Source organism: Melanaphis sacchari, unplaced genomic scaffold (genome assembly GCF_002803265.2).
Source record: "Melanaphis sacchari strain LSU unplaced genomic scaffold, SCAv2.0 Contig9_pilon_pilon, whole genome shotgun sequence".
In the NCBI taxonomy this organism is placed as follows: domain Eukaryota; kingdom Metazoa; phylum Arthropoda; class Insecta; order Hemiptera; family Aphididae; genus Melanaphis; species Melanaphis sacchari.
The window spans coordinates 1,225,834-1,240,546 of record NW_020271711.1 but is presented as its reverse complement, the minus strand read 5'-3'; the positions used below and the strand labels follow the sequence as shown (position 1 = coordinate 1,240,546).

Here is a 14,713-nt window from a genome sequence, read left to right as displayed (position 1 = left end):
TTCAATAATTTACTTTTAAAAGCTTGATATTTTGTAATGTAATGTGTAAATTTTGATATACGCCAGTGACCTGTAGACAGTAACTATACCTATATATTGTTGAACAACATTATTTGCGTTGGATGTTATTTATAAATTATATTATTAATTAAATCATCATTAGTATAACCAACGGTGGTGTAAAAGTTCTAATTGTATGCCTCATCCCCAAGCACTTATAATTAAAGCTTTTAATTTTAATTTTTTTAAATTCGAGTACATTTTTTGTATATTATTTCAAAAGAACGGATACAATTTGGTAACAATTTAACGTTAAGTATATATCTCTAAAAATAAAATTGAAAAAAGTGTTTTTATTTCTCACATATTATTTTTATTACATATGATTTTAGTTTTTACCTATATGTTCCAAACAAGGTGGTGGACCAAACGGCTGCACAACGGTCTGACAAACATTTTCGTCACGCACAGGCAGACTTAAAATACATGAATTATGAATATTTATATATTTATAGGTAGGTCATTTTATTTACAACTTCCATCAATCACGATAAAGCCAAATTATGTAAATTTATAAAATATTCAAATTGATTTTTGTTAAATTATTTTTATTTAATATTATGTTAAATAAATGTTTAAGTCACTTTTCTTGTTTTTCAGGATATTTAAATTTACTTTCCATTTATTATTACTATTATTATTATATGCTGTGCTGTACAAATAATGTATCAGAATGGACCGGTACTATAATCAGACGCATGTTCGGTCGCCAAATAGCTATAGACCGAATGTTATAATTTATAATGTTATGATATGTTACGTAGTATGTGTGCAATCAGCAAAGGTCGTGTTTGCCAGACAAATGCTGAATACTGTAGTGTTGTGACTTGTGAGGTAAATTATGTGTGTGTTGAGCTTGAGCGTATGTATATATATGTTTTATGTGTGCTTAAACATAAGAGCAAATTGTAATATAAGGTACTATTGGGTAATATATGTTGCATTGTTACTGTCAGTGGTGGTAAAATGAGTGTGATGACTAGGGCTCGGAAGTTGATGACCTTAAAAACATTAAAAAATGACCTAAAAAATATATGTAAATATGACATAAAAATGGCAAAAAATATCCTAAAAAATGACCTAAAAAATTACAAATATTAATTTTATATTAATAAAAATACATTTTTTTTTTAAATATTTTACTCTATTTTACTATAAAATTCAAAATATGACATAAAAATGACAAAAATGTCCTTAAAATAGGAAAATTAAAAAATTAAAAATATTTGTTTTATAAAATTGGATAGCTACTAATCTTAGTCTGTCGTAATTTCCAAGTTTTAAGTTATCGGCTTAATGATCGACAAGAAATGATAAGAAATAGAACTAGTGTGAAATCAGTAAAAATGACTAAAAATGTGGGAAAATGACCTAAAAATGTCAAAAATGACTTAAAAAGTAATAAACACCAAAAAATACAAAAAATGTAAAATAAAAATTAGTTATTCAAATTCACATGCTTATGAAACAGATTTGTGGCCAGGAGAGTATCTTCTAAAAAGTTTCAAAAAAAAATGCAAAATGCATCAACTTCCGAGCCCTAGACTGCAGATGACTAATGTGAGGCATAGATCCCTCCATAATTTCTTTTCAATATTTATAACAATTTATATGATATATAGGTATGTATAATGTATATTATATAATGTAATAAATTTTATTCTACTTTTTTTTTCTAAAAAATAATTTAGCATAGTAAATTTTCATAGAGTATGTTTGTATGATATATATATGTTAGCGTTAAAGTATTTATTGGCGATATTTTATGAAATACCTAGCTATTACATACATTAACCAAATCAATGCGATAAAACATATAATATTAAATTTAACTAGGTATTTTATGAATCCCCCGTAATTGCTCAGTTATAGTTTATATATTAGATTTCGTTAAGATAAGGCAAGATAAAGTCAATAATAAGTGACGATTAAATCTAACCCAACGTTCCGACGAATTTATTATTTCGTTGTGGTAGAACATACAATATTATTATGTTTGTTTCTCGTCCAGTTGTTTGCAGTACACCATAGTTATACATTCAACACATTATATAACTGTAGTACATACACGTGTTTTAATTTTTTTGATTAAATTTTTTTAAAACTATATTCAATATGGATGAAACAATGATTCTTATGAAACAACAATTTTACGAATCAATTGAAAAACGTGAGTACAAAAATAATAGTGCTATTTTATCTAATGAAAAATATTTAAATTTGATATCTGACGTAAAAAATATGAAAATTAAAAAAACTCAAACCCGTGATTATTGGCTTGCGAAACATTACGATTTAATAACAATAAATGGCGTCGAAACATTAATTTACCCATTTAATGAAAACAATTCTAATTTCAAGATATACGTTATGATAGACGACATGTTTGACATTTTAAATAATGTTCATAAGTCAATTGGACACGGAGGAAGGGACCGTATGCTATTTGAACTTAATAAAAAATATAAAAATATTACCCAAGCTGATGTGAAGTTGTATTTAAATTTGTGTATTCCATGTCAACAGAAAAAAAAATCACAAAAGAAAGGTATTGTAGTCAAACCAATGGTTTTTAACGATTTTAATAGTCGCTGTCAAATTGATCTAATAGATTTTCAATCACAACCTGATAGAGATTTTAAATTTATATGTGTCTATCAAGATCATTTAACAAAATTTTGTATTTTAAAACCCTTAACTTCAAAACGAGCGGAACAAGTCGCTTGTGTGTTATTAGATATTTTTTGTTTATTCGGTGCGCCCGCTTCTCTTCAATCTGACAATGGCAGGGAATTTTGTAATGAACTAATTAATTCATTGCGTGAGATGTGGCCTGATTTAAATATCGTTCACGGGAAACCACGGCATAGTCAGTCGCAGGGCAGTGTTGAACGAGCCAACCAAGATATTGAAAATATATTAACAACTTGGATGCAAGATAATAACACTAATAAATGGAGTGAAGGACTCAGATTCGTTCAATTTATGAAAAATAAAGCCTATCATTCTGGAATTAAACGAAGTCCATACAATGCGATGTTTGGAACTGACCCTAAAACTGGTCTAACTTCAAGTATATTGCCACACACTATATTACAAGAAATACCATCAACCGAAAATAGAAAACGCAAACAAACAGAAGAACGACAAAATGCAAGAGACAACTTAGAAATTCAAGCAAAAAAAATGAAGAATTTATCAAATGCTAAATTTCCAGAAGCAAAAGAAGGTTCAACAGTTCAACTTAAAATTCCTGATGTTGATAGAGGGAGGGGAGATCCTCGATCGGTAATTGCTGTAGTTCTCAAAATTACTGAAGATGGGTTCTATCAACTTGGATGTAAAAGTGGTATGTATATTGTATAAGAATTATTAAATTTTTTAAATTTATACATTTAAATAATACCTTAATTTTTAAAATTATAGGTATTTTAAAACAGTTATATGCACGTTCCCAGTTCACTACGTGTTCCGAAAACCTTATATCATTAAGTGATATTCCTCAAGAAAAACAAATTTCCCTACGATCTGCAGCTACAGAACAATCTATTGGAAATGGACAAGGTTTTTTTAAATGTACTTGTATCACTAAATGCTCCACTAATCGATGTGTATGCCGTAAAAATGGTGTTTTGTGCAATTCTAAATGTCACCAAAATCAATCGTGTACTAATTTTGACAAATAGTGTAAATAATATAACTGTAATTAATTGTAATGTAGTATAAAAAAAAATTGTAAACATGACTTAGATAGATCCAAAACAAATCTTGTATAAAATATTTTTTTTTTTAATGTTTATTCATTTTTATGATTTATTAGAATTTTTTTAAATAATTTATAATATCAATTAATATTAATAATATTCGTCTATCCACTTTACCTAGATATTAATTTAAAATGTAAACACTTTAACGATTCATTATCTGTAATTTTATAATATAACTAGTTATTCTATGCATTTTCAAGATAAAGTATTTATATAATTTGAATGTAAACACTTTAACTATAATGTTACGTTAAATTATAAAATAACTGGTTTAATACTTTAACGGTAACATATATATATATATTTGTGTGTGATAGAGAGACTTCTGGTAGCTTAATAACTTTTCAACAGTTTTGGAATGTACAAGAGGTCAATTTATATCTTTACAAATTATTTAAATTACAATTGTTATTGATTTTTAAATAGAGCAATGAAAGCACCGCTATTGGCTTAACAATCGTAAAAAAAAAAATGGAAATCGAGAGTTTTTACATAAAACCAGTATTTTGAAAAAATATATCTGTAGAATATTGGGGCTTTCACCAAATATTTAAATTAGTATTTTCTAGGTATTATTTAATTAGAGCTATTTATAGATATTAGAAATTGTCTAATTTTTAATTTTTTTTTGATTTACGTATGTATGATAAAATATTTTTTTTAAACTAAGAATATATTCAAAATTTAATATAAAGTTCCTATTAAGTTAGTTTCTACAGCAATTTAAAAAATATTTAAAATGCATAGTAGGTATATATTATATTTACAGTTATTTTTTTTAAGTGCTCAAAGGCCAAAGTTTAAATTATGATGAAATTCATTTATATGCATAATACTCAATTAATATAAAATAAAAATTTCAAATAATTTAAATTAGTTCTAAGATTCCTGACAAGCATTATAATATATATATTATTAAGTATTTAAGTCTTTTTAAAGGAACTTAAAAATATCTACAATATTTCATAAGTTTAAGTTTTTTTTTATAAACTTTGAAGTTCATAATTTTACAAAATGAATATTTATGTTCAAAAAGTAAAAATTTTACCAACTATTTTAATTATTTTGTTATAATTCAGAAAATATTAACTGTAGATTATTATATAAATTATTTTAACTTAACTTATGTCTTATAAGTAGTAATTTAGTATTAAAATGCGATGATTTTATCAAAACTCAGTTTAAGTTCATATTATTGCTAGTAAAAGTAAATTACTTATATTAATTTAATTATATTAAAAAATATCCTAAGAAATAGAAGCTCTTGTTTATATTCAACGTTTTAATAAAATTACTAGCTGCATATTTAGATTCTATCCAGAAAATAGTTAGCAAGTATGACCACTGTATTCGGTGTTGGCTATGTTCTTTGATTTGTGAAAAAATCCAGTCAAGAAGATACATAGTTATCGCCTATCAGTTTATGTATAATATTAGTTATACATAGTTGTCCAGAATTTATGTAGAGAAATGTTTTGAATGAATACAATCACGTGACAAATATATATGCAGTTGCGTTATTTGGATCAAATTTTTGGTGTTGTAAACTTTTTAATGGAAAATCAATTTTTATTATTCCGTCTTTCTATAACCACAAACCAGGGCCTAAAATATTCTATTTTTTGGACTACACACATATTTTAATTAAACGCTTATAACAAGTGATGTAAAATGAATAATAATAATAATAATATAGAAAAAACATTATTATTTGCTACACATTTTTGAATTTCGTAGTACACATTTTATTTTTGTACTACACGAAGGGTATCGTAGTGCACACAATATTAGGCCTGCTATAAATCATAGATTAAAATGTGTTTACATTTTAAAGAGATCTCAAATAAAAAAAAAAAATTCTAATAGAATATTGATGAACAAAAGGCTCAATCTAACTTAAAGAACGGTAATAAGATTAATAACTGTCCTATCGTTATTTTGAATATAGATTTAAATAATTGAGTCATTATACTTAAATGTTTATTACCATATTTTCTAAAAATAAATATAACGTAAAACTACTAAAACTTATAAATTTGAACATTTTTGTGGTTATATGTATATTACACTTGCAACAGTTGCAACCCCTATAATTACGTAACTGCAGCAGTTCGCTGACCCGCATATTTTCAGCATACTAGGTTGGTAGGGCACTAACAGTGGCATGCGAAACAAATAATCAAAAAATCGCGACAATTATAATGAATAGTGTTTAATTATTGTGAGAGGCCTATTAGGGGCGTAATTAGGGGGGATTGGGGGGATAGATCCCCTCAAAACTTTTTTTTTACTGCTTACATTTGATAAAAGTATTGGTAATGAGTAATGACCATTCAAACTATACTCTCATTTCCAAAGCAAACAATTTTTTTTACTTTAAATTAATACATTTTAGTTTAAATATACCTATAGGCTATAATTAATTAGTTGTATTATGCTTGTGAGTTTTGGAAGATTAAATTTAATTATTTTATTAATTATTATATGATACTTCAACACAGCCTACGTTAACTCCGAGTTCCAACCCTCCGATCATTTTTATACTTGTATATTCAATTCTTAAAATAAGACATGCGGATTATTATCGAGAGCACACGCGCACATAGACAAGTATATTAACGATAAATGTACACACTCGCGCCAATGCACAATAGAACCCCAAACAATGAACCATACTCTTTTTTTTTGATGGGAAGTATTTTTTTTTAATTATATTATAAAATTTTACTATAGAATACAACCGTATACGAGTTCGTATTTAATCGTTTATTGTCAGTTGTCACTAGTAACCAGTGCCCAGTAGGTACCAGGTAGTAAGTGATAAGTAGTAAATAGTAAATGGTAATATTTGTTATACACATTATTCGTATGAAATATTCTTATTATTATTCTTTTTGATTATTCAAACGTTAAGTTATACAATGGAACAAAAAAGGAAAAACACTTTTGCTTCTTATTTTGTCAAGAAAAAAAAACAATTCATGTGATAAAATTATAATTAATGATCATACTAAAGTGAGAAATGAGAATGACTAAATTATACTTATTAATCTATTTTCTTATTGCTTGGATGTAATTATTATTTATTAGTTTAATGAAGGTGTTTTCCAAGAAGTTAAAAATATAATCCCCTCAGCCAAATTCCTAATAACACCATTGCGGCCTATACTAATAATTGTCACCAACTAATACACATAATATGAGACAAGAGGTTTCTTCTTTTTAGTATTGACTTTAGTTTGCACATTGATGTTCATGGAGTGTGATACACCGATGGTATTTGCAAATGTTTTTGTAGAGATCTGTAAACTGATAGAATAGTTTCGTAACGAAACTTTCTTTATCACTTTGATCTAGATTGTCTAGATTCTAGTCATATTCATAAGATTTAGGTTCTTAGATAGTCATTTACGACAGCTCGGAGACTATAAGAGGAGTAAGCCTGTTAATATATTTTTATAATTTTTTCTGCTTCAGTTGTTTTTTTTATTTTGATTTTGGAGCTTTCTTCGGTTCATCGCTGTAGGTTTAGGTCTGATGAATCTGATAAAAGCTATTTCTGTGACTTCGTCTATTTATTTTACCAAAAGTTCAAATTTTTAATTTTCCTATTACTTAGCATTATTCAGATTCCAGACATTAAGATCAAGATTATATTTTGTTGTTTATGGGTAAAGTTTCCGAATTCAGCTGACACTTTAGAATCTGCTGCTTAGAGTTTACCTGAATTTTGCACTGTAGACATTTGCAGTGTTCTAAGAACCGATCGGCTATTAAATTCTAATTTGTGATGTTCAAAGCTGTGAATTTCATGTATTGCCAAAAGGTCTTAAATACGCATAGGTATGTTTAATTATGCATTCAAAATAAAAGATTGCTTTTTAAAAATATTGTGTTTTATTACCGTCACGTGTAAGGTAGCAATATATAAAATACAATTTTTTTTTTTTTTAAATAACATTTATTGTTATGAAATACTATATAAACCGTTCTTTAGTAAATACAATTTTTTTAAATAATTAAAATTGCATAAATATAAAAAAAAGATTTTTTTAGGATTACATAATGATATAAGATGGTAGATGGTAACATTTTTGGAGTCTAATATTACAGTTAACAGCTGTAATTTTCTTTACACATATTTTCTAAGTGTGGAAATAAGATATATTTTTAAGAATAAGGCATTAGGATAAACTTTTAAAATAGTGAACTTTCTCATATAAAACGAGACTTCAGGCCATCTTAGTCACGCTGGTTATTAAATTATAATCAAAATAAAAAATCGTTCAACACTTTATAATACGAGTATTATCTATCAAAAATCAAGAAATATGAAAAATAATTTCTTTTTATAATAATTATAAAAATAGCATTAACGCAAATAATATTAATGAAATTATACATTTTTACATTTATATCTATTAACCTATAAAATATGCAAAAATATGCAAAATAATATTGTGTGTTTGATTCGTATTTGGTTCAATATTTGTTTGGTTAATATGTGTTATATGATTAAAATTCAATCGACCGTAATTACGTTTAGTGATGAAGGCGATGTCGTGTTTTTAAAATGATGGATAATTTAGTCTATATCATATTAAAGTATAACGTATGTATACGTATTTTTTAATATTTTACAATGAATTATATTGTGTTAATACACATAATGATTCATCAAATGCTTTTATAAACATAAAAGACTAGTAAAGTAGGGTGGTTTTTTTTAGGGCTATAGTATAAACCGGAAACTCAACAGTTTCTGTTTTTTCATACCCTTTGAATTTTGTATTATCGAGAATCAATTTTATATATACCTACATAAAATATAGTGTATTATATACAAAATTAAATATACTGTGTACTAATATGAGCGCACGTGACACATACACTCACATACATACATTGTAACGATGATGCACCTGCTCAATATTTCAAACGTTGGTGTATTATACACGTATATATTATGTTATAATGTTACGTTTCTCACATTTTAATACTTTACAATAAGTATTTGCGGGGGCTGACTGGGAGGTATATGGCCCAGTGTATGCTACAACAATAAACGGTCTGAACCTATTTATAACGGTTTATATTTTTATCCATTGATTGTTTAAAGTTATTTTTTTATTAAAATTAACTTTTTCGGCTATATATCAAATAGGTACGTAATAATTGTGTCTAAATTTTGATAATATAACCAATTTTAAAACTTAGATAAAAACGTTCAAACGCGTAATCAACTTTAAGTCATATTACAATATTATTATTTATCGCGGAATAATATATTGTGTGCTCCGTGTATTGCTGGCTGCTGCCAAGCAATTGGTAAAATAAAATATATTATATTAACATTTTATTTCAATATACGTTAAATTATTATTAATCTGTCACTGTTATATACCATATCAGAGATAAAAATCTTTTAAATATTGTTACTTACCATGTAATAAACATACCTATACTAATTACTATGAATATATATAAACTTTATGGTTCGACCATGAAATTATATTACTATACTTATTGCTATATACGTATACACATAGTATACTTATGTTATTATTCAATAGTCATGGTTTAAAACTGTTAAGTATAGGTACTTAAAATAACTTTATTAGTAATATCATCAAAATATGTTCAGCGACCCTCGGCCCAAGTGCTCACATATTGAGTCGGCGCTGCGTACTACAGCACACTAGAAGGTACATCTGATGATCAGTTCGTCTCTAGGTATCTATATTATTTGTACTTCGTAGTGTTATATTAATATTAAGACATAGTCATTGTTTCTCAACTAGTGTTGCGATAGTGTGCAATGCATACACGAGAATGATATATTAATATCATTAGGTATATCAATATATCGTATATTATATACACTATATACAGTATGATCGGTCTGTGAATAAAAATGTTTAAAAGTGTTATGAATACAAAATATATAAATATTCTTATAATCTTATGAATCACTAGACGTAGGCGCTTTGATTTTAATTAAAAGCACAGAGTAACTTATAAAATTATAATTCAAAGCTCTTTTCAGAATCATTATCACTTAATTAGATCAATTGTACTTCTGAAAAATGAAAATATTTTATAAAAATTATAAAAAATGTTTATTTCATAAAAATATTTTTATGGTGTGTATGACAATGACAGAAAATAATTACTTTCAATTTTCACAAGATAAGTTATTTTATGACTTGTATAAAAGGTATAAAACTTTTAGACACACTTGGGTGTAACTAGAATTTAATAAATACGAGGACTAGAGTCCTAAATAACCAAAGTTCAAAGTAATTCATGAGCGTCGTTAGAGCTTTAAAATCACATTCAATTTTGTAAAATCAAAATTCAAAATAAACCTTAGGTAAAAAGTTTTGTACTCATCATTAAAAAATGAAACTAAAAAAAGAAAAGTAAACAATAAAATAGTATAATATATATAATATAATATTACACTATATTTAAATGCAAATGTTTTTAAAATATTACTATTAATAATCTTATAACATACCTAATTAATAATTATCTTTCTACATTTATAATTATAACCAGATCACTTAAATCTATTTTGGGTCATAGTCTACCTCGTGAAGTATATTTTGATTTTCCTCATACATAAATATGTACATAATGTTACATCCACAATATTAATATATTAAATACATTTAAAATCATTATTTATTTTACACGTTGAACCCATAGCAGCCTTTTTAAAAGCTAAGTTCTCTTAATCACGATAAAAGTTCAGACGATGGACAATTAGTTATCAACTATAATTAAATGGAAAAAGATTACTTAATTTCAAAAACAATTAAAGAGGACGTCGAACTCTCATATCTTGTCTCCGTCATACACACGTATGACAGCAAATGTTTGTTCACTAGTTTCAATAGTGTACTTTTTAAAATTATTATATTTTTCATACTCATAATTCACATAAAAATCAAAATATCGTAAAAACCAATGAGAAAACACAAATAATTTTCTTATCTAAAAGTTTGATAATTGGTCAGTTCACTCTAATAACAAAAATAAAAGCACATTATTAAAACTGGTGAACGAGAATTTATACATAAATACCACTAAATATTCGGATTTTCACACCTTTTAGCTTCATAATGTACAAAGTGTATTACACATAATTCTAGTCCTAGCTTTATCGCGGTTATTTGATTTGTTTAATCGAGTTTCATCAACTATAATAAATTAACGTATACGTACCTATATTACGCATATACACAACGCGTATAAGTTAGTGCGTGCAAATATTAATCATACAACATTGAATATACACGACAATAGCGATATTATCTAAGTAGTAGTTTCTAGTTTCCCAATAGCATATATACCCAGTAGGCCAGATGCCCCTTACCTATTATTAAACATTATTATAGTTATCAGTTTTTTTTCTCCTCGTAGTTTTCGACCACTTCGCCACTGGATTCTCTTCACAGTCATTCGTTTCCGGTATTAATCCGGGCCCCTCACCCCGGCAGGTGGTATATTATACGGATATATTCCAATATACATCAATATAATACTCCACCGTCCGGCTACCACCATTATTAAAACAACACCACTGCGGTTGATTATGGTTTTGTATAATATATATATGTGTATAAGTATAGATATACTCACTGATGATATTCGACATCGATTGTAAATTATAATTCACCATACTGAAACCATATAACCGTCATTATTTAAAATATATCTCTTAGAGATTAGTATGTTTGTATTATGTGGGAACATTATACACATTTTTTTTTACGTACATAAGACGTAATCCATAAATGTTAAGCCTGTTTTCAAGTACACTGGAACTTGAACATAGCTATAACGAACATATGTAGGTACATGCATCTATTCATATATTACATACGATTTATATTGTGATTAAAATTAATTCTATAACGGTCTTTTGGATTTTTCTCTAGAATATTAAATTGGTGTTGTTGATATATAAAAATTCCAGGAAATTTAATTTCAAAATCTAATTGATTGAATTTTTTGTAACTAATGATTTTGTATTACAGTATTTATAATTATAAATACAAATATATTAAGGAAATAAAAATAAAAATTAACCTGATTATTTTAATTCATTCAATCTTTTAGAAAGGTGAGACACCGTAGTATGGGGCTATTAGATTATGTTAATTTAGTATTGTTCTGATATTCGAATGCAATTCGTCTTAGTTAAGGTTATCTATTTTTAGTCACTTTTTTAGGTTTATTAAGGGTTAATATAAATTTTCACACTCAATCTTGAAAAATTTATACAAGATCTCACATAATTTGTTCTTATACCTACTAATTTAAAAGTATTAAAAGTACTTTCCGATTGACAATTTTTTAATAAACGTTTGAAATAAAGTTTAGTTAGTTTTGATAAAATTCGTTATAATAACGAAAATTTATGAATTAAGTTTTAGTTAAAAATACATTTAATTTTAAATTTTAAAAACTAAAATTTGAAAGTATAATACAACGTTTAAAAAAAATTTTTTATGACAACTTAAAAATATCAAAACATATAATCACAACGTTTTTAAAAATATTTCATATTTTAAAAAATTTGAAATTTAAACAAAAAATAAAGATTTTAATTATTTTTTTGTAAATAAAAAAAAATTATTATTATTGGGCACTTGAAACTTTTCGACATTGCGTATTTCATTATTATAAATACAGTATTAGACTTTAATTATAATACGCAATTCAATTTTCAAAATATTATAGGAATAATATTTTAAGCTATTTATACTACGAACCCAATAACAACTTGTGATATATACCTATAACAATATATCGTTGTACAATGTAAATTCTTTTTTCGGAAAAAAAAATATTACCCATCTTACTAATATTATCATAGAAAAATAATTTAACAATAGCAAAATAAATATATAATAAAATATCCTTGAAAATATAGGCGCCAACGTCAACGAATCTGTTTAAAAAAAAATACATATATTAACTACAGAAATGTAGAAATTATGAGCCTTTTTCAGTCGTGAACCAACATTTTATAAAAATTTAATACGCCAGCAATATATGTTTGTAGATACCTATATGATAATTTTTTCGAGGTGAACGGGGATTTAAAAAAAAAAACCAAACACGAAAAACATTTTTATATCATCTACTTTTTATTACATTAGTATATAATATTACGTATATATACTTTGTAGTTTGTATTAGATTTTTGTTCCTATTTATCATTATCATTGGATTAAAATTTTTATTTTTGCAGGTAAGTACTATATTGTTAGTTCAATGAAACACAAGTAACAGTTAGCTTGATCTATTAATAATATGTTAATTTGTTTGTTTTGATTTAATCATAAAAAATATAATTTTACAATAATTGTTTATTGGATATTGATTCAATTTTAGAGTGAATATATACAAAAAAAATTAATTAAAATTATATAAGTAACTGTTTATTAGTTATTTATAACTATTATTATTTATTATTATTATTATTATTATTATTATTATTTTTTTTTTTTTTTTAGTTGTTTATTAGTTCTTTACTTTATAGTAAAGAATTGATTTTAAAATTATTTTCATTAATAATTTCGAGTACTTTTAAAATTTAGCTAAAGCATAGTTCCATTAACTGCATGCCATTGGTTTGCACCACTGGAAAATAATATATATTGTTATATTTATTATTTTATAACGGCGACAATGATACTTCCGTCACTGTAGGGATTCACCGTCGTAATTAAAAACCTAGACTTCTTATTTTTGATAGTGGTATCGGTAATTATCTTTTATTGCTTTTTATATTTTATATTAAGTATACGTATAATTTATGTGGATACTGATATTAGTACTATAGCTGATGCACAATATCAATTAGGTGAGCGCCACTAGTAACGAGTTATTAATTTGTTTTCTTTATTATACGACGACGGCCAACTTTAGTCAAATTTAATAAAAAAGTAGTTATAATAACGATGACATGATTTTCTTTTGTTAACTTCGTACTCAATCACTCGATTTGAATTTATTATTATTTATTATCCATGCATATTACCCTACTGCAGTTAGTATACAATGGTGTGAACATTAAGGGCGTTGCATTCCCAATCAATTTTCTGTTAAAACGACTTAAACGTATGACAAAAATTATGTACTTATGGCTGTACGATTTTAAAAATTAAAAAATATTTGAATTGTTCAATAAGTCTATTTTGCATCGGTCGGAGCAAATATTTAATATTTTAATTTTTTTCAATATACTTAATATTGAAAATTTACAAATTTATAACACTTATAAAGTTAATTATCGTCAAGTATATACTAAAAATTAAAAAAGTGCTCCGACCGATGTAAAGTAAACTTGTTTATGCATTTAAACATATTAAATTTTTTAAAATCAATTCACTGGAAGTATAGAAAATAAACTGGTATAAGCCATAGGTACTTTAGTACTTGTACAGTTGTACATAAAAGACAAACGCAATTTAAATAGTTTAAATTTTAATGTATTCGACCACTGATATTTCAGTTAAATAAAGTCTCGTGAGATCAAAATTTTAATAGAGTGGATGATCAAAATTACAAAATATTAGTACACATTTGAAATTTATGAAATTTCATTTAAAAAGCTGTGCAATATGTACCGCTCTGGTGTATAGTAGGAGTCGAGTGGGTCACTGTTATGGATGTGTTAAATTTGAATTCAATGATAAATTATTTTATATAGTATATAGTAACAAAGATTATTTGTTAGTCTATATTTCTAAGAATTTTTTATCATGTATTTATTAATGTTGCTATTTAAACAATTAATTTTTTTATTAATTAAATAGAATAAGTTGAATTAGTATTTGTCAAAAACAATAAAATTATTATCGTTTTAA

The 14,713-nt window shown here is 25.6% G+C and overlaps 1 protein-coding gene across 1 annotated transcript; it reads left to right on the top strand.

The window, feature by feature from the left end:
• The first annotated feature begins 2,175 nt into the window (after positions 1-2,175).
• On the top strand, positions 2,176-3,746 carry LOC112603180 (KRAB-A domain-containing protein 2-like). Its single transcript, XM_025351637.1, has 2 exons — positions 2,176-3,409; positions 3,487-3,746. The coding sequence occupies exons 1-2, from the start codon at positions 2,176-2,178 to the stop codon at positions 3,744-3,746; spliced, it is 1,494 nt and encodes a 497-aa protein (XP_025207422.1).
• The last annotated feature ends 10,967 nt before the right edge of the window (positions 3,747-14,713 follow it).